This window comes from Ahaetulla prasina, chromosome 1, assembly GCF_028640845.1.
Source record: "Ahaetulla prasina isolate Xishuangbanna chromosome 1, ASM2864084v1, whole genome shotgun sequence".
NCBI lineage: Eukaryota > Metazoa > Chordata > Lepidosauria > Squamata > Colubridae > Ahaetulla > Ahaetulla prasina.
In genome coordinates this window covers 318860616-318879957 of record NC_080539.1, presented here as the reverse complement: position 1 = coordinate 318879957, position 19342 = coordinate 318860616, and the positions used below count along the sequence as shown (strand labels likewise).

At 36.3% G+C, this 19342-nt stretch overlaps 1 protein-coding gene across 1 annotated transcript in view; it reads right to left on the bottom strand.

Annotated features, from left to right (window-relative positions):
• Positions 1-19342, bottom strand: part of LOC131187780 (uncharacterized) — a 46335-nt gene that overhangs the window by 13346 nt on the left and 13647 nt on the right. The window contains exons 4-5 of the mRNA XM_058162399.1: positions 7384-8439; positions 1241-1330 (exon numbers count right to left, since the gene is read on the bottom strand). Of these exons, the coding sequence (XP_058018382.1) occupies positions 1241-1330; positions 7384-8439 (1146 nt within the window). The remainder of the gene's footprint in view (positions 1-1240; positions 1331-7383; positions 8440-19342) is intronic.

Sequence of the window (19342 nt, the reverse complement as noted above, 5' to 3'; positions counted from 1 at the left end):
TCTTTAAAAGCCATTCCATGTCGCATGCATTGCTGTAGTCTAAATAGGTTGTGACAAAGGCGCAAGTCATTGCAGCTAAGTGATACACCACCTGAAGTTGCGCAAAGGCCCCCTGCCCCATTTCCCACCAGAAACCATAACTGTGAATCTGTATCTTCAGTGACAGTATACTGAATCCCCCTGACTCTTATTTATAGCCGCCCAAGTTCAAATACAAAAGTTCTGTCCACTAGCTAAAGGACAAGCAGTCACATACAAGACACTAGCGTCACAGGATGTCCCTCTCTAATTATTTGAGACTCCACAATACAAGGTCTTGAATTACTTGGTCCCAGGCCCCTTGCAAATTTCGAGATAGTGGAAAGTCCCATAATCTGCTCCTTATTCATAGGCAGCTCTCACTCCTGACCTTCCCACCTTCTACCTGCTCATTGAGACATGTCAATCCAGCCATTGTGGCATCCTCCATCACAGAAGATTTCCTCTCTTAGAAGATCTCAAGTCTCTTGAGATGCACACATAATAAATGTAAGATAATGTAATATTTTATTATAGTTACATGCATTTAGAAGTACCAAAGCTGGTCAGGAATGAATATAATCACTCACTCTATAGAATTGCAACTCTTTACTATGGCACTTATATTTCAGAAGTCTCTGAAACTTCCAGAGAAGTCAATGAACTGCAAATTGGGGAGAAGGAATTCATTTTACCATTCCATGTTGAAATGAATGAACAATTCATAAAAACCTAAGTTCTACACCTGTGATGTTGAACCTATGGCACGCATGCCAGAGGTGGCACGCAGCACCTTCTCTGATGGCACGCAAGCTTGTCACCCCAGCTGCACTGCGCATGCACATGCACCTCCCACTGGCCAGCTGATCTTTGGGTCTCTGCCCCCTACGCATTTGTAGGGGGCAGGGGGCATGCGGAGGGGCTCATATGTGCATGTGGGGGGAGCTCGTGCAGGAGCTTGCACGTGCATGTGGGGGGTGGGGCATGTGCGGGGGTTGTGCACACATGCGTGGGGTACATGCATGGGGGGGTGCGTGCTGGGGTTTGTGGGGTTTGGATGCATGCACACACGCACACACATGCTTTGGACACTGACTGAAAAAGGTTAGCCATCACTGTTCTACACTGATAGAAAATGATAAATGTACTAATGCAGGTTCTATTAGGGCAGTCTGTCAGAGGAAAATTTGTAATCTTTCTACAATATCATGTTGAACCTTACCAATTTAATAATGTCACTTTCCACTGGTGCCATTCGTATAGCTGGTAATTCCAGTTCACTTGGCTGCATATCTTTTTTGGTAGTTGACTGCTTTATTTTAAAAGAAAATAATACAAATATTAGAAAGCACAAATCCATATAATATATTTAAACTGTACTTGAGACAGTTGCTAATATAAATATTATGAAATATTTATAAATATTATTTATAATATGAAATAAAAAATATTCATTAAACTGCAGGATTTCTTTAATTGCCAATATATATGTAAGCAAATACTAACTAAATAAATAACTCAGATTATTTTCTTTATAGCTAATGATCTTAAGAGAAAAACAAAAATCTGTTGACATTTTATTCACACCATTAAAGATATCTATTCAAGAATTGGCTATACAATCTGTCTATTCTTAGAAAGTATATAGGATTAAAAATGCTAGGATATAATTCAGTAAACTTTGTACATGTACTTAGCGGAATATGAAATGAAAAAAATCCTACACTCTCAAAGAGGCTACCATAGAGTAATACTGTAGATCTCCTTCTCTGCCATTGAGACGGATTATGCAATAATACACAATCCTCTAACAGCATTGTTGCCATCACTGCACCAATCACAGTAGATAATTAAATGAGACCTAGTATTTGCAGGCCTATTACTCTCCTATTTTCATAGAAGGAAAAATGTATCTCCATACATATATTACCTGAAACAAATGAGAAATAAAAGAAAAAGATGTCCAAGCAAAATAGCCATTATGAGACATCCTGGCCAACATAAGCAATAGAGGCCTTGGAAACGAAGTCATTCTCACAGTTTTTTCTTCCTAAATACTAATTTTCTCGGTCTTTCATCACCATCAAAGCAGCCATAATTTTTAATTTATTTTTATAAGGGCACTTAAGTAGACATAAATCATGAATTTGAAACAATAAGCTCTTAGTAAGTATCAAGGAATCGTTATTTTCAGTCATTCTTGAGTTTCCAAATGATTCAATCACTTTTTCTAAACTCATTTCTCTAATTCCCACCAATCTATTCATGACTTCTAATAATATCTTCTACTGGATCACATTCATTGTTGGGCAAGCAAGACTGGTTCTAAGTAGGAAAGCTCATGAAAAACCAAATAATGTTGGTTAAGTAATATTTAAAGAAAAGTTGTCATAAGAAAAGGAATAAAATTGATACATACATTACAAACAGCATAAATAATAGTTAATAGAAAATTGGCAAAATCCTGTGGAATACAAAAAAAGGGATATGTCAAGGATGCTCAGTTTTGCCATTACTGTAAATTTTAGTTATTGAAGTTTTGAATAGAAATATAACACAAGATGAAAGAGGAACTATGGTGAAACTTAAATGAGAAGTGTATTAATTAAGGACATTTGTGGATGTTATGTTTTAATTTTGAAAAATCCAATAGAAAAAAATAGAAATATTAATGAAAAAGTTGAAGGAATTTGGTACATTGCTGGATTTAAAATTAAACAAGGAGAAAACAAAAAATATGAGGATGGAAAAAACTGGTTTTTTGAATAAAAAAGTAAAATACTTGGACACTTATAACAACAAATATAAAATGTATATCATTTTAAAATAATTATGTCAAGATAGTAAATGAAATTAAACACTTACTAAGATGAGAAAAGTTACAATTATCATAGTTTGTATTTCTGTAGTGAAAATAAATATACTGTCAAGAATGTTTTTTTAAATAATACCTATTTTGAAAAATGATGCATTTTTAATGATGCATCTTGGCAAAAAAGATATACCTAGATTTATATGGCTGGAGAGAAACCAACGGCTAAGTATAAAATTCAGCGAGATGCAAAGAAAAGAGGAAGATTAGGATTGCCAGATTTCAAACTGCAATTCAAACTGTAGCCTGTTTGAATGAAAGAGTGGATGGTACTGAGAAACAATGGAACATTAGAGTTAGAAAAACGAACCTGAATTTTGGTAGGTGTGGCTTTTATGGTACAATAAAGTTAAAGATAATATAGATTTTAAAAATCATTATGTGCAAAGTGCCATATTAAGAATATAGAATCAGTACAACCCCCAAAATGCCTTTACTGATTTGGTTTCAGCACAAAAAGCATTTTACAGAAAAGAAACAGTGGGGAAGGAGAAAGAGTTAATACATCAAGACTTATTAATACTGTACATAAAAATAGACAATTTAAGATTGGTACAATGAGATGATATGGTGACCAATTTTACAACTGTCATGACTTATGACTGTAATTGCAGGACTCAATTATGGTCATCACCCAAAGACTATCTGCATATCATTGATAAGTGACTTCAGAGAAATTATCTAAGATACATAAAGATACTTCTAGTCAATGTTGGAAATGCAAATAACATGAAAGGACATTCCACCATGCATGATGGACTTGTGAAAAAGAAAAAAAACAGGTAGATACAAATACATTTGTTGAGTCAAAGAATTTTAAATATATATTTTGTGGTGATAGAACTTATTGAGACTTATGGATAATCATTTAAAAAGAAATATTGATTTTATATATGACAACTGCAGAAAGATTATTATTTGCACAATGATGGAGAAATATTGAAATATCAACAATGGAGGAATGAGTTAAAAGATAACAAAATCAGAAGAAATGGCAAAACAAACCTGTTTGATGAAGAAGAAAACAATTAGTAATTTTATAAGAGACTGAAAATCCTTTACAGATTTTTTTGCTGAAAACAGAAATAAATGAAATGCTGATCTGTGGATTTGTTGATTGGAAAAGGAGTTGAATATGAGACACAAGGATAATCTGTAGTGTAATTCGAATGAGGGAGAAGGATAAAAACTTTATTCGTAACTGCTGCAAAGATTCAAAGTAAATTGAATTATGGCAAGAATCATATTGATCAGTTTTGCCACATTTTCCTCGTATTACAAGAGCAACCAAAACCAGTTATATCCCAAGCATGTTATACAAGGCTCTCTAATGTAGAGATTTGCAAACCAACATACCGTATATACTCGAATATAAGCCGATCCGAGTATAAGCCGAGGTCCCCAATTTTACCCCAAAAACTGGGGTAAACTGGGGACTCGAGTATAAGCCGAGGGTGGGAAATGAGGCACCTACCGGTTGGGGAAACCCTCCCTCCCTCAGCTGAGAAGGCTGGCGGCTCCCCCGCCCCGCCCTCTCACTGCACCGGCAGGGCTTCCCCGCGCCGTCCGGTAAAATGTGAAAAAAAGAAAAGAAAAAAAAACTCGAGTATAAGCCGTATATACTCGAGTATAAGCCGAGGGGCTTAAAAAAAAAAAAAAACTCGAGTATAAGCCGTATAGACCCGAGTATAAGCCGAGGGGACGTTTTTCAGCACAAAAAACGTGCTGAAAAACTCGGCTTATACTCGAGTATATACGGTACTTGTCCATATTCCACTATGAGGACATGCTACTGGCACATCAAATATAAATAAATACAAATATCTTTATTGCGGTCTGATTAGCTTTTATAGGAAAAAAAAGAGTTTGACCAAAATCATTATTGAAAAAGGGAAAACAACATATCTAATTAAAAGTTTTGCAGAGTTGTATAACTTGAAGACATTTGGCTACCTGATATGTGAGTGTGGGATTAGCATCCCTTAAAAAATATAAAATGTATTGGAGTGGAGTTCACTTTGGGAAATGATTGGAGCACTCGGAGCACATCATGGGACATCATAAAAAGGATACCATATGAGGACATGAGTGAGTTTCTACCTTCCTGGATCCACAAGACCAAAATATCTGCACATAGGGACTCCCAGGAGGTAGCCAGTAGAGCTGATGGCAGGATATCAAAGTGGGCTCTGGAAAGCCTGTCCATATTTATACACTCAAATATATTCATCACTATCTAATGAAAGACAATATATGACTCTGAATATAAATCAATTTCCTATTAGTACCAGCAACAACAATAATAAACCTTGCAATTAATTTCACAAGATCAAGTTCACACATATGCCAGGATCTCACATCTCTAAGGAAGCAGCCTGAAGTGTTACAATCAAACAGCTCTTTCTGAAAAAAGCAGGCATTGTCATATTACAATTTACTTGCAAGGTACTGTAAGACTGTTGAGTTGCAGTTCCAAACACTGAATTGCCACAAAATGTGGCAACAAGCATGTTAGTAAAAGCAAGTTATCTCATATCTTCTCAGTCCTGCATCATCTATATTGGACTAGAAATAGTGACTAGTTGGCTAGAAAACCTAACTGGTTAAAAAAATGACATCAATCTTGGAATTTTAGACAGTTTAGGATCAAATTATTTAGAACAGCTGCACCAGTATCAATCCACCCAAAATATAAAACCAATTTCAGATATCAGTCTCAGAAATAACAAAGTCAGAGCATTTGCAGCAGTAGCTCTATATCTGTATAGTTCCTTCTTCCAATACAATAATAATACAGGTAGTCCTCAATCTACGACCACAGTTGAGCCCCAAAGTTTTGTTGCTAAGTGAAACATTCGTTAAGTGAATTTTGCCCCATTTTACAATTTTCTGTGCCACAGTTGTTAAGTGAATCACTGCAGTTGTTAGTGACATGGTTGTTAAATGAATCTGGCTTCCCCATTGACTTTGCTTGTAAGAAGGTCACAAAAGGTGATCACACAACCCCTGGACACTGTAACCATCATACTTATGAGTCAGTTGCCAAGCATCTGAATTTCGATCACGTGACTATGGGGATGCTGCAACAGTCGTAAGTGTGAAAAAGAGTCAAAAGTCACTGTTTTCAGTGTCATTGTAACTTTGTAACTTTGAACAGTCATTAAATGAACTGTAAGTTGAGGACTACCTGTAAAGTCTAAGCATATGGTTGACTATGCCATAAACCATAATTAAAAAAACCCATGGAAGGAGAAAGGAAGGAAAGAATAGGGACCGAGAGAAGGAAGAAAAGGAAGGAGGGAGGAAAGGAGGAAAGGAGAAAGGGGAAAGAAGGGAGGGATGAAGAGAGGCAGGGAGGGGGGAGGGAGGGAGGAAAAGGGAAACAGAGAGGAGGATCCACTCACCTGTCTGCCTGGAAGGAAAGGAAAGAGAGGGGAAAGAAGGAAAGAAAAGAAGGGAAGGAAAGAAGGAAAAGAAAGGAGGGAAGGAAGGAGAGAGGGAGGGAGGATTTTTGATGCTCATTGCTACATGAAAATCCAATGCAGAAGCTGACAGAAAGATTGAAGTTACTCCCATGCCCACTAATTTTTTGCCCACCCATAGTCATTCTGTTTCTCTTTTTAGATAAGGAAATACCTCTGAAACTATGACCTAAAGGTCTAGTTTTTATCACACTATGTGATAATCAGCTCAACAATGCAAGAACATCTCTATTAAAAATGGATTGGTCATTGTCAATAAATTGTCACCATCTTTACTTTCTGCTGTTCTTTCTTCTATGGCCTCACACTCTACAATTCTCCTATATAGCTAAGTGGGAATAGACACACACATAAATAAGTCATCAAAGATCTCCATGAATCTAAAGAAATGAAAACACATCTCAAAGCTTAAACCATAATATATTTGTTAGATTATAAGGTGCAACCAAAAAATTTTAATTTTTAAAACTGCTGATTTGATTGATCACAGAGCAAATACAATGAAGTTACTTATTTACATTGGTTATGTTCATACATCACACAGAACTATTGTCTGATTTGGTTTTAACCTAGTATTCATTATATTTTGTTTGTATTTATTTTAGTATTGCTTGACTTTGAAAAAAAAATACTTTGGGTACATAGATCACCAACCTCTACATATATCTATTTAATTTAAGAATCCTTACAAAGGAAAATCCATTTAAAATGTGGTCAATGTTACTTTTAACCAACAACTACCAGAAAGGAAGTAATAGCAAATGTTATTAATATATTATATTTTTCAAAATGTTATAATACACTATTTTTGAAGTCTCAAAAGTGCTTTTTGGAAAAAAAAGCACTTTTTTCCTTGTTTTTTTTCTTTGAAAACTTCAAAAAAATCAAGGAAATCTAATTGACTTTTGGAAAAAAGCACTTTGGGGACAACAGACAGCATTTTTAAAGGCAATTTTAATAAAAGAGAATCTTACTAACCCAAGATTCTTTAACTCATTCTAGTTCACCTACTTGAATTTTTAGAAGATAATCCTGGCCAAGAATACTCTCCAAGAGTTCTTTGATCTTTAAGTCTGAAGCAGTGGGAACAGTAGACTTTAAAGATTCGATTATTTCATCAATAGATCGTGAAACAATTCCAGAAGGCATCTTTGAAATGGAATGAAATACGTGCGACTTGCTGTATGAAGATTTCAAACGTGATTTTGAAAAACCTACTCTAGTTTCAGATATGGTTTCTTCCAGATATGCTGGAGAAATTTTAATACTAGATGAAGCACTGCTTTTTGTACTGTAAGATTTTTCTAAGCGACTGGGTACATTTGATTCTGAGGTTTCTTTAGGAATGCTCATAGATTTTTCACTTACAGTGGAAATTACAGAACTGGAATCATCAAAGTCTGCAGTGCTGGTCCCTGCTGAGGGAAGAATTATATGCTGAGATAATATTTTTTGTTCAAATTGTTTAATATTAGGAATGCTATCTTTTGACTGATCTTTAAACCGTAATTTTGCACGAGGCACCTTTGGAGATTTTGGTTTCAGTGGTTCTGGTTTTTTCAATATGGTCATCTGCTTGGTGGTTCCTACGAAAGAAGCTATTAATACTGGCATTTTTTCTCCTTCATCTCCTGGGCTCTCACTTTTAGGTTCTAGGATGGCTTTTCCAGAATGAAAGGCCTTTTTTTTACCATCAGTATGGTTCTGCTTCTTAGAAGATTTCTTTGGCTGACATGCAGTATCTTCAATCTTGGTTTTTTCTTCTTCATCAAGAGAAATCCTTACTTTTTTCTGGATTGCAGATGTATCCCACTCAGAAGAAAATTGTTTGATTTCAGAACATAGAAAGGGACTTCCAGTTTTAGACTGTATCTGAAGTGACTGACCTGATGGCATAATTTCCTGTAAAGCTTTGTTTACATTTCCATGGTCAGAACCATATTCTTGTTTAAATTTCAAAAATTCCTGCCTAGTTTCTTTGCATATATTTTCACGCTCCTTAACTATATTCAATTCTTCCAAATAGCTTAATCCAAAATGTTCATGTTTTCTAGCCATTCTTAAGGCCTGTGAAAATAAACATAAAATTTTGCTAATAGAAAATTGAACAGGAATATCTAAACAATGTGGAAAGGTTCTACTTTAACTTAGTAAATTAAGATATTTGTGTGAATTTATTAGCCTCTCTACAAATGACTTTAGACATCTTGGATACCATACTAAGATGTAAACCAAATAATCAAAAATATCATGATCATAGAGTGACATTTGACATTACGTCATTCAATTTTCTCTTTCCCAAATGTTATATCTGGCATACATATATAATTGACTAATAGGTGTATAAAATACTTAATCCAATTCTATATACAGGTAGTCCTCTACTTACGACCACAACTGAGCCCAAAATTTCTGTTGCTAAGTAACACAGTTGTTAAATAAATTTTGCCCCATTTTACATCTTAGGTATGCTCTTCTAGATCTGCAACTTTAGCCATATCTGCTTTTCAGTTTGAATAACAGTACAGGACAATATTACAAATAAACACAATATCCTTCCTTCCCGTCCTAAGAATGTATTTTGTTCCTTCGGAAAGTGAGGGAGTTCTTCTCTCCTAGGAGCTCACTGCAGATTTTACAAATTATTTGTATCAAAAAAAGAACATTTCTACTTTTTAAATTTTGCTGCCCGATTAGCAGGGAGCAACTTTGTTTTACTCCAGCTATCTATCCTTCAAACAGTTCCTGTTGTTCAATGGTTATTTAACAAGGCAGTTCTAAATCACATTATAATCTCCCCCCCCCCCCGCACCTTCCCAAAAAAGCAGAAAAGGATCAAGTTGGGGCTTTTTTTTAACGGAGAGATGATGGGGCGAGGCGATGGTAGGGATGGGACCACACACACACACAAACGGGGGTGGGGGGAGAGAGAGACACACACACAGACACAGGCACACACAGACGGACTGCTTCGTCTCTCAAGGCGCTCACCTCCCCAACAGAGGCAGCCGCTCAGCCACCGCGCGACGGAGACGCAGCCGGAGCGGTTTCTTGCGGGGCTCGTGCCGCTCTACGCACTTCGCGCAGCCAACCGCGGCGCCTGGGACCCGGCCCTCCGCAAGGGGAGGAGGGACGCGCGCGGTCCCTTAGCAACGGCCTCAGCCACGGGGTCCGGAGGAGAAGAGGGATTGGCAGGCTGTTAAAAAGAAAAGCAGGATATCTGCCGCAGGTGGCAGCACCTATCTCAGGGGTCTCCAACCTTGGTCCCCTTAAGACTTGTGGACTTCAACTCCCAGAGTTCCTCAGCCAGCTTTGCTGGCTGAGGGACTCTGGGAGTTGAAGTCCACAAGTCTTAAAGGGACCAAGGTTGAAGACCCCTGACCTAGATGACTTTGCCCATCTCCGAAGCTAAGCAAAGCTGGTCTGAGTTAAAAGCTGGAGGTGAGACCTCTGAAAAAATCTGAGGCTCTTGGGTGGGCTCGTCATCTCTAGGAAGGAAGCAATAGCAAACGACTTTTGCAAGAAATGCACTTGCAAGAAACTGCATGGGTGCAATTTCCTCTCTTACCAGTACAGCCCAGCTTGCAGGCTTCTTTAACTTTTTATTGGGGTACGGTGATTTATTGGGGTACTCCCCCTACCAGAATTAGGACAAGGGGTGGGAGGAGAGAAAAGGCCTCTGCCCTCCATTGGCAGTTTATGCATCTGGGGCAAGAGACTGGTTGGAGTGAGTGGGACTACATCTTTAGAATGCACAAGCACCAATGGCAGCTGCAGAAGAGAGAGTCTAGATCAGAGGTCCCCAACCTTGGCAACTTTTAAGACTTGTGGACTTCAACTCCCAGAGTTCCTCAGGCAGCAAAGCACAAGTCTTAAAGTTGCCAAGGTTGGAGACCCCTGATCTAGAGAACTTCGATTTAGCCAACCTATGATGCTGATTTTTCTATTTTAATGATCTGAAGTAGTAGATTTGCTGGATAGGCCTTGTCTTTTCACTTACCCCCATACAACAGATTGGTGAAAAACATGCAGTCTGGTTTGCGCAAAATTAATTTTTCTCATCCTATATTCCCTACGTAGCCAGAACATATATAGGTAATCCTTGACTAACGACCCTTTGTTTAATGACCATTCAAAGTTGCAACGGCATTATAAAAAGTGACTTTTCACACTTACCACCCTTGCAGCATCTCTATGGAAACATGATCAAAATCTGGACACTTGGCAACTGGCAGGTATTTATGATGGCTGCAGTGTCCCAGGGTCATGTGAACCCCTTTTGCGACCTTCTGACAAAAGAAAGTCAATGGGGAGCCAGATTGACTTAACAACCCTGTTACTAATTGGTAATAACTGCAGTGATTCATGTAAAACTGTGGCAAGGAAGGTAATAAAATGGGGCAAAAGTCTCATAACAGCTGTCTAGCTTAGCAACTGAAAATATGGGCTCAATTGTTGTTTGTAAGTGGAGGACTATCAGTATCATGTTAATAGAATAGAATAGAATAGAATAGAATAGAATAGAATATTCTGTGATTGGACACACAAGGAATTTGTCTTGGTGCATATGCTCTCAGTGTACATAAAAGAAAAGATACGTTCGTCAAGAATCATAAGGTACAACACTTAATGATAATCATAGGGTACAAATAAGCAATCAGGAAACAATATCAATATAAATCATAAGGATACAAGCAACAGTCATACAGTCATAAGGGAAGGAGATGGGTGGTGGGAACGATGAGAAGATTAATAGCAGTGCAGATTTAATAAATAGTTGGACAGTGTTGAGGGAATAGAATAGAATAGAATAGAATAGAATAGAATAGAATAGAATAGAATAGAATAGAATAGAATAGAATAGAATAGAATTTTTATTGGCCAAGTGTGATTGGACACACAAGAAATTTGTCTTGGTGCATATGCTCTCAGTGTACATAAAAGAAAAGATACGTTCATCAAGAACGTATTAACTGAGAAAGGAATGTTTCAAAAAGTATTCCTGGTGTTATTATTTATTACGACAATTAGTAAAGGAGGATACAACAATGATAACCGAGTCTGAAAGATCACTTACTAACTAGTGAATGTTAGATAGTTCTGTGATGCAAGAAAGAGTATAAATCTGAACATCAAAGCTTCAAAAACCGAACCCTTGGTTTTGGCAGGGAAAATACAGCAAATGATTGCAAGTTATGCATAAATAGGGGGGAAATAGAGTATACCAATGAATTTGATACTAAAAATGGGAAAATGGAAACCAAAATGTTAAGTTGCACAAAGCCTGGAAACAAAGGTAATACATGGTAGCATGTGCCTCTATGTGGAAGAACTTTTGTCAAAAGAAGTAAAAAAGCTATATATAAGAATGTGTTTCTGACCAATTTGTTCTATGAAAATGAAAGCCAGATATGCCAGAACAAAAACAGAAATAAGATGAAGTATGTAAAACCTACACACAGCCTGTGATGAAAATCTAGTTAAAGTCTTAGATGCATTAAGAGAATACTTGCTGCCCGATGTGCTCTGCACAGGGCCTAATGATGATGATGAACAGAAAGGCTTTATTGACCCTCTGGTACCATGATAATAATAATAATAACAGAGTTGGAAGGGACCTTGGAAGTCTTCTAGTCCAACCACCTGCCCAGGCAGGAAACCTTACACCATCTCAGACAGATGGCTATCCAACATTTTCTTAAAAATTTCCAGTGTTGGAGCATTTACAACTTCTGGAGGCAAGTTGTTCCACTGATTAATTGTTCTAACTGTCAGGAAATTTCTCCTTAGTTCTAGGTTGCTTCTCTCCTTGATTAGTTTCCACCCATTGCTTCTTGTTCTACCCTCAGGTGCTTTGGAGAATAGTTTGACTCCCTCTTCTTTGTGGCAGACCCTGAGATATTGGAACACTGCTATCATGTCTCCCCTAGTCCTCCTTTTCATTAAACTAGGCATATCGAGTTCTTGCATCTTGATCATGAGTTCTTGATCATGGTGAATAGACTGGAAATTATTATCATGATCATCATTATCACTAATGTCAACAAGCTTCTAATAAGATATATTGAAAATAGTGCAGAAAATTAAATGGATTATGTAGAAAATTTTGCCTCTAAGCATCACCAAAAAATATTTACCCAGCCCTTTCAGACTTTTGTTGCTTTGATTTTGCTTTTGCATTTTTTTAAGAAAGCATCCAGTTTAAATCTAATTCACCACCACAGTAAAAACTACATTCATCATGTAAAAGCAAAAACAGAGCCAGTCCAGTTATGCAGAACCAAATTACATTTTTAAACCATTTGTCATATTAAAATCCTTTTCATTATCAGCCCTACTATGAGTCCAGAAACAATGCTAACAGATTTTTGATGAAGCTATAAAGAAAATCAATTAATCAACTTGCCTTTCCCAAATGAGATTATTGCTTCATTTAATTCTTCCTAGACTTGCTGTAATCCCTGGCTACTCTATGTAATTTTGAAAGTCAAAGTGCTCATGTTCTTGGAGAAGCAAAATCTAGAAAGTAGTAAAATTAAGAGTCAATATGAAATCTGATTGATTATATGTCTATTCTGTCCCATCTGAAAGTAGAATCATAAAAGTTAGAAAGGACAGTTTTCATTTAATTTAATATCTTTTTCCCTTTTATCTCTAGGAAACTTTCATATCAGAGACCAATGTATAGAACTATATTTCCAAACAGTAATCTGACTTGGAATTTGAAAAAAATAGAGACTAAGAGAGATTACTAAAAAAAGGATAGAGGAGGTATACAAATTTAATAAATAAATAAATAAATAAATAAATAAATAAATAAATAAATAAATAAATAAAATTTCCATATTGCCTTTGCAAATGCCCAAAATGTAAACAAAAATTGGATGCCAGCTCAGTATTCAAAACAGAGAAAGTTATCTACCTGGACAACTTTCGTAAGCTATATGCAGCTATATAAGATACTGCATTTCTAATAGTATTCTTAATTCAAATTGAAACCACTTATTCTGCCATCAAGTACTGCCCTCTACAGTTTATTTTGTACTTATTTTCAATTTCCTGCAAAAGTACACTTTTATTAAGGCTAGTTGTGTGCTGCAAACCTTTATAAATCCTCCTCCTCTTCCTCCTGCATTTCTAGCTGCTTTCTGCTTTCTATCCTACTCATGGGTGTAACTGGGAAAAAGGCCGATAGTAATTAAGGTAACAGTGGGATAAGAATCATACATACCAATGGGATTTTTAGGGAGCAAATTAATCCACAACTAATAGTAAATAGGGCAGCAATTACCATATTAGTCTGGCAGGACACCTTCCAGGAAGAAGCACAGCAGGAGCTGGATGACATGGCAATGAATGTCAAGAGGTTTTAGCATCAGGAAAGCTCAGGAAGAAGGTGGTGAATGGATCATATTTGCATCAGGATGCCAAAGAGAGCTCACAGTAGGCCAGCAGGCAGGCAGATGGCTAGCCATTTTAGTCTGTGTCACAATAGTTTCTTCCTAGGTTGGGATTCTGCTAGAGTGGTGGAGAAAGTTTCAGAGAAATTGGCATTGTCTGTTTTTCTTGCAAGAATTGTGAATTCAAAGCCATTCATGGTCACAACAGGAAGGGTTTAATCCTAATTACTTTGAAATTAATAGGAATACTGTTTTTAACCTCAGTAGGGATAGATTTGCACTCCACCATGAAAACCTCCTTCCTTCCTGCTTGGGTTCCATGAGTCCTTGATCTGAACCTCAAAACAATCAGAAATTGAAAAGAAAATCTTGATTTACTGTATGTAAACTATTTTTAAAAATCTTCTTATGCAATCAGATTTCTGTTATTTATCAGAAATATCATATCTCTGTGGGAATGCATACACACACACACACCTATATACACAGATATAATTTTGCATCATAATTATTACGTAATATTTAGTATTTGATTAAAATGAAAAATCCAGAGTAACTATAAATCTACATGGGCACTAAATATTTTACTTTTTGCTATTTTCTCATGAACAATGAGCTACATGTAAGTAAGTAAATCATTAAGACCAATATGATGTGATAGCACCTTTAATTATACAGATTGTTGGTAACTGTGTGTGTTACACTACAATCTGAATTATATGACCATCTTCTACTTGAAGCAGAGGGTAATCAGCTAAAGAGAATATGACTGATTCATTGCTAGATTTCTATGATTATGTGGTTTCAGAAATATCTTATCCTGTAGAACTTGTTCCTCTTCATAACATCATTTACACATATTTAAGTATTATTTTTTCAGTTAGGATTGTTCTTTATGCCATCTGTGCAAACTGATTTAGTGAAAAGAGGAAAGACCAACTTTGTCTGAACACTATTCCCCCTATGATTTTGCTCATCCAATTTTGTTAGGAATTTTTTGTTGCTGTTTTTTCTTCAATTTTTTAAGTTTTATGCTTATGATTTTTTTTCTCTTCTCAGATATTTTCACCCTATTTGCTGTGAATCAATGAGTCACAGTAAATAATGTTAATTATATCAATTCCTATTATTGTCATATAGCAACAATTCTGCAAAATTATATTTAACACTTGTGCAAATATGCTGGTGTACAGAGTGAACCTTTACTGCTTTTCTAGATATAACTTTATTAAGCTGATATTCACACACACACTCAGTATTTTCCTATCAGATCATTGTCTTGCTTCTGAAATAATACCAGTTTCTGGAAATCTGAGTTTCCTGAGAAACAAGGAAAGATTATCAGAATTTCAGGGAACTGCCAATGAGGACCTGGCAAGCTAAATATTCTGAAGAAGCAGAGACAGTATTATGACTGAAATTGGAAGACAGACGATGGATTCTCCCTAGCAAAATCTCTCTGGAGAAAGAAAGAATTGTGGGATTATGCATATGTATTCCAGATAGCTACTCCTCACAAACAGAGTGTAGAACCAGGATTTTCACGTCAACTGTTGAGAGAAGTGGCTGGGAAGAGAGGGATTCCAACTATGCCCACAGTCATAATGTAGACTATATGTAATCATTTCTTAATCATATATAGAATTACTTATTTACTACTTTTCAAATACTACGAACCTTTGGGATGGCAAGTTCGATGGCATCCATTCAATGAATTTCCTTCAATCCTCAGTGAAAGAAGTATTTAAAGACTAAACTTTAATAAGTGGCAGTGGCAAAAGGGACTAAATGGCCAACGGGTGATTAGAGTATTGTTTTTGGAAAGTTTTGGAAAGTTATAAACAGACTAAGCGTCTAGATGGATCTCAAAATTAATTGAAAGAAATCTTCCCTTAGGAAATGGTTGGTGCTGATGTTTTAATTCCAGGGGAAAGAAATGATAAATGTAATTTTGAAGGCTGGACACTAGGGGAGAAGGAATTAGAATAGAATAGAATAGAATAGAATAGAATAGAATAGAATAGAATAGAATAGAATAGGATAGGATAGGATAGGATAGGATAGGATAGGATAGGATAGGATAGGATAGAATTGAATTTTTATCAGCCAGGTGTGATTGGACACACAAGGAATTTGTCTTGGTGCATATGCTCTCAGTGTACATAAAAGAAAAGATACGTTCATCAAAGTACAACATTTACAACACAATTGATGGTCAGTATATCAATATAAATCATAAGGATTGCCAGCAACAAGTTACAGTCATACAGTCATAAGTGGAAAGAGATTGGTGATGGGAACTATGAGAAGATTAATAGTAGTGCAGATTCAGTAAATAGTTTGACAGTGTTGATGGAATTATTTGTTTAGCAGAGTGATGGCCTTCAGGAAAAAACTGTTCTTGTGTCTAGTTGTTCTGGTGTGCAGTGCTCTATAGCGTCGTTTTGAGGGTAGGAGTTGAAACAGTTTATATCCAGGATGCGAGGGGTTTATTAGAATTAGAATTTATTTATTAAATAAATTAATTTATTAAATTATTTATGTGAGGGGTTTATTAGAATTAGAAAGATTATAATTAAAGGATAAGAGCATCTATTTGACCTGTTAACTCAGAATGGAGAAAAAACCTACACATTGAACGTATTGAAAAATATTTGTTTTTTGGGTTTTTTGTAAAAAAAAATATTTTTTTAAACAAACAAACATACAATGCATCATTAATCATTCAGTATGACATCTGAGTACATAATTTGTGTCCTCAATCATTTTCTTATTATATTTCTATCATATCTTTATATTTTCATTTAATTTGTTACAACATTCTTTCCAAATTTCTTACATATATGTTAATTCATTTTATACCTTCTTTCTCCCCATTTTTCTCGCTACATTTCTATCTTGCTTTTACATAAGAATATTTGTGAACAATGGATTCAATAATTAATATTAAGAATGTCATTAGAGATTGACTGTATGTGAATGATGTTACAAACAGGAACAGATTTTACCATATAAGATGAAAATAGATTTGAACATGGATTTTAAAATGATTGGCTACAAGAACAATCTGGGAAAAAATGAAATACTGGCTATATAAATGAAACCTGATGTTGTTTTAATAATTAAAGTGGATATACAAATAATAAACCAGGAAAATGATCTGGATAGCTTTCCTATATTAGATTTACGAAAAGATACCTTCTAAAGTTTTGAAAGACTTGGTGAAGAGGACAAAGAAAAAGAAATGAAGTCAAGTTCTTAGACAATATTTGAAGGGATTAAAGACCAAGATTGTTAAAAAATAAAGGGAAGAAAGATAAAGTTGATTTATTTGATCAAGTTTAAAATAGATATGTTATCACTGATAATCCTTAATGGACTTTTGTTGACTAAGACTGAATGACAAAGTTTTAAAGATTTGTCAATAGATAAGATATGTGATATGGTATGAAGACAACATTTGTACTATTTTGAGAGAAAGTGTGGTGGAATGTGATACAAAGTTGCAGGAAGGAGAGGGTCTTTCCCAAAGATCTAAGAATCATATTAGCCTGAAATCTTTGGTATGCAAGAAAAAAGTCACAGTGGATTTCCCACCCCACCCCCCACTCCCCACTCTTCACAGGGTATATCTAATAGTTAAGCAGAGTTATGTTTAGTCTGGCAAGATTCCTGCCTACAGGCAAGCAACAATTTTAAAAAAATCTACTCTGAGTAACTCTTCATGCCATTTTTGGTTCCTTGCACCTGACAGAGAGTAACAAGTTGTTAAAATTGTTTATAACTGTTTTGACAAAGACGGAAGTTATTTCGTTAGATTTTCTTGTCTTTCTTTATTATATTCTTTTACATTCTTATTCTTTCTTTCCTATTCTTCCTTTTATATTATTCTTTTTTTTTTTGCACTTGCTATCTTTTATTTTTTATTTTTTGTAGTTTGTGTTAGCTTTCATCCATATAACTGTAATGCTCAATAAAATTATTTTTTTAAAAAGATCAGATTTTATATTCATATTGTGTATTTTAGAAGTTTTTTCAATCTTGTCATCCTCTAAGATCTGGTGCCTAGGCCTAGTACCAACTCTGCCAAATGTAGAATGAGAGGAGAGGCAGGGAAACTAGCGTAAGGAACCTAACAGAGCCCTAAACTCTGACCCAACCCATTCCTGCTGCCATGCCCTCATTGAAGTATTTTTTCCTGCTGTCTAGTGGCCAGCTAAAAGGGAATAGCAGCACAGCTAAGAGGGAAAACCAACTAGTTTGCCTGTAATGAATGGCACTCTCATAAATCAGGACAATCCAACTAGGCAGTGACTTAGAACAGATTTTATTTATTTATTTATTTATTTATTTATTTATTTATTTATTTATTTATTTATTTATTTATTTATTTATTTGTCAAACACAACAATATATGTAAGTATAAGCATGAAATAACCACACAAATTGAATACAACCAAAGGGAACATTAGGACAAGAACGGTAGGCACGCTGGTACTCTTATGCACGCCCCTTACAGACCTCTTAGGGATGGGGTGAGGTCAACAGTAGACAGTCTTCGGTTAAAGTTTTGGGGATTTTGGGATGAGAACATGGAGTCAGGTTGTTGTGTCTTGCCCGCCCTCAGAGCAGCCGGGGCCTTCTTATCTGCTCCCGAACACGGAGGAATGTATGCCTCCCGGCCCCAGTCCTGGCTCCATGCCCAGACAAACTGCAGAAGAAGGAGCACCTCCCGGCCCCAGCCCTGACTCCATGCCCAGGCAAACGGAGCAGCTAGACCCCTCCCCCTCCTCCACAGCATGTGAGCCTGAGGAGGGTTTATTACCAACAGCTGATTGGAATGACCCTCGCATCAGAAGATTGGATAGGCGGAGGCAACAGAAGGAAGGGAGGGGCAGGCCTTAATGAGTGCTGAGTCATGGAGCCACACCCCATGGCCTATATAAAGGATCTGCTTTCTGGCAGTCTCTGAGTCAGGCAAAAGTCGAACTTATCTTGCTGAAGTCACTTACTGGTCTCCTGCCTGCTCTGAGGACTTTGCTAGGACTTTGGGCAGAGCTGCAGAGGCAAGCCTGATTCGGATTTCCCTGACCCGGCCGTCAGCGGAGGAGTGGGACACGACACAGGTAGTGCATTCCAGGCATTAACAACTCTGTTACTGAAGTCATATTTTCTACAATGAAGATTGGAGCGGTTCACTTTAAGTTTAAATCTATTGTGTGCTCGTGTATTGTTGCGGTTCAAGATGCAGTAGTCTTTGACAGGAAGGACATTGTAGCAGATGATTTTATGAGTTTTTTTATTTTTATTTTTTATTTATTAAATTTTTATACCGCCCTTCTCCCGAAGGACTCAGGGCGGTTTACAGCCATGATAAAAACAACAGGATACGCATAAAACCATAATTTAAAAAACTTATTTTACAAATGGCCGAATTAAAACATTTAGAATAAAACCCAAATTTTAAAATGTTAAAACATTGAGACTAATTAAAATCCTATTCAAATCCTATGCCAGTCCTGCGCGAACAAACAAATAGGTCTTCAGTTCTCGGCGGAAAGTCCGAAGGT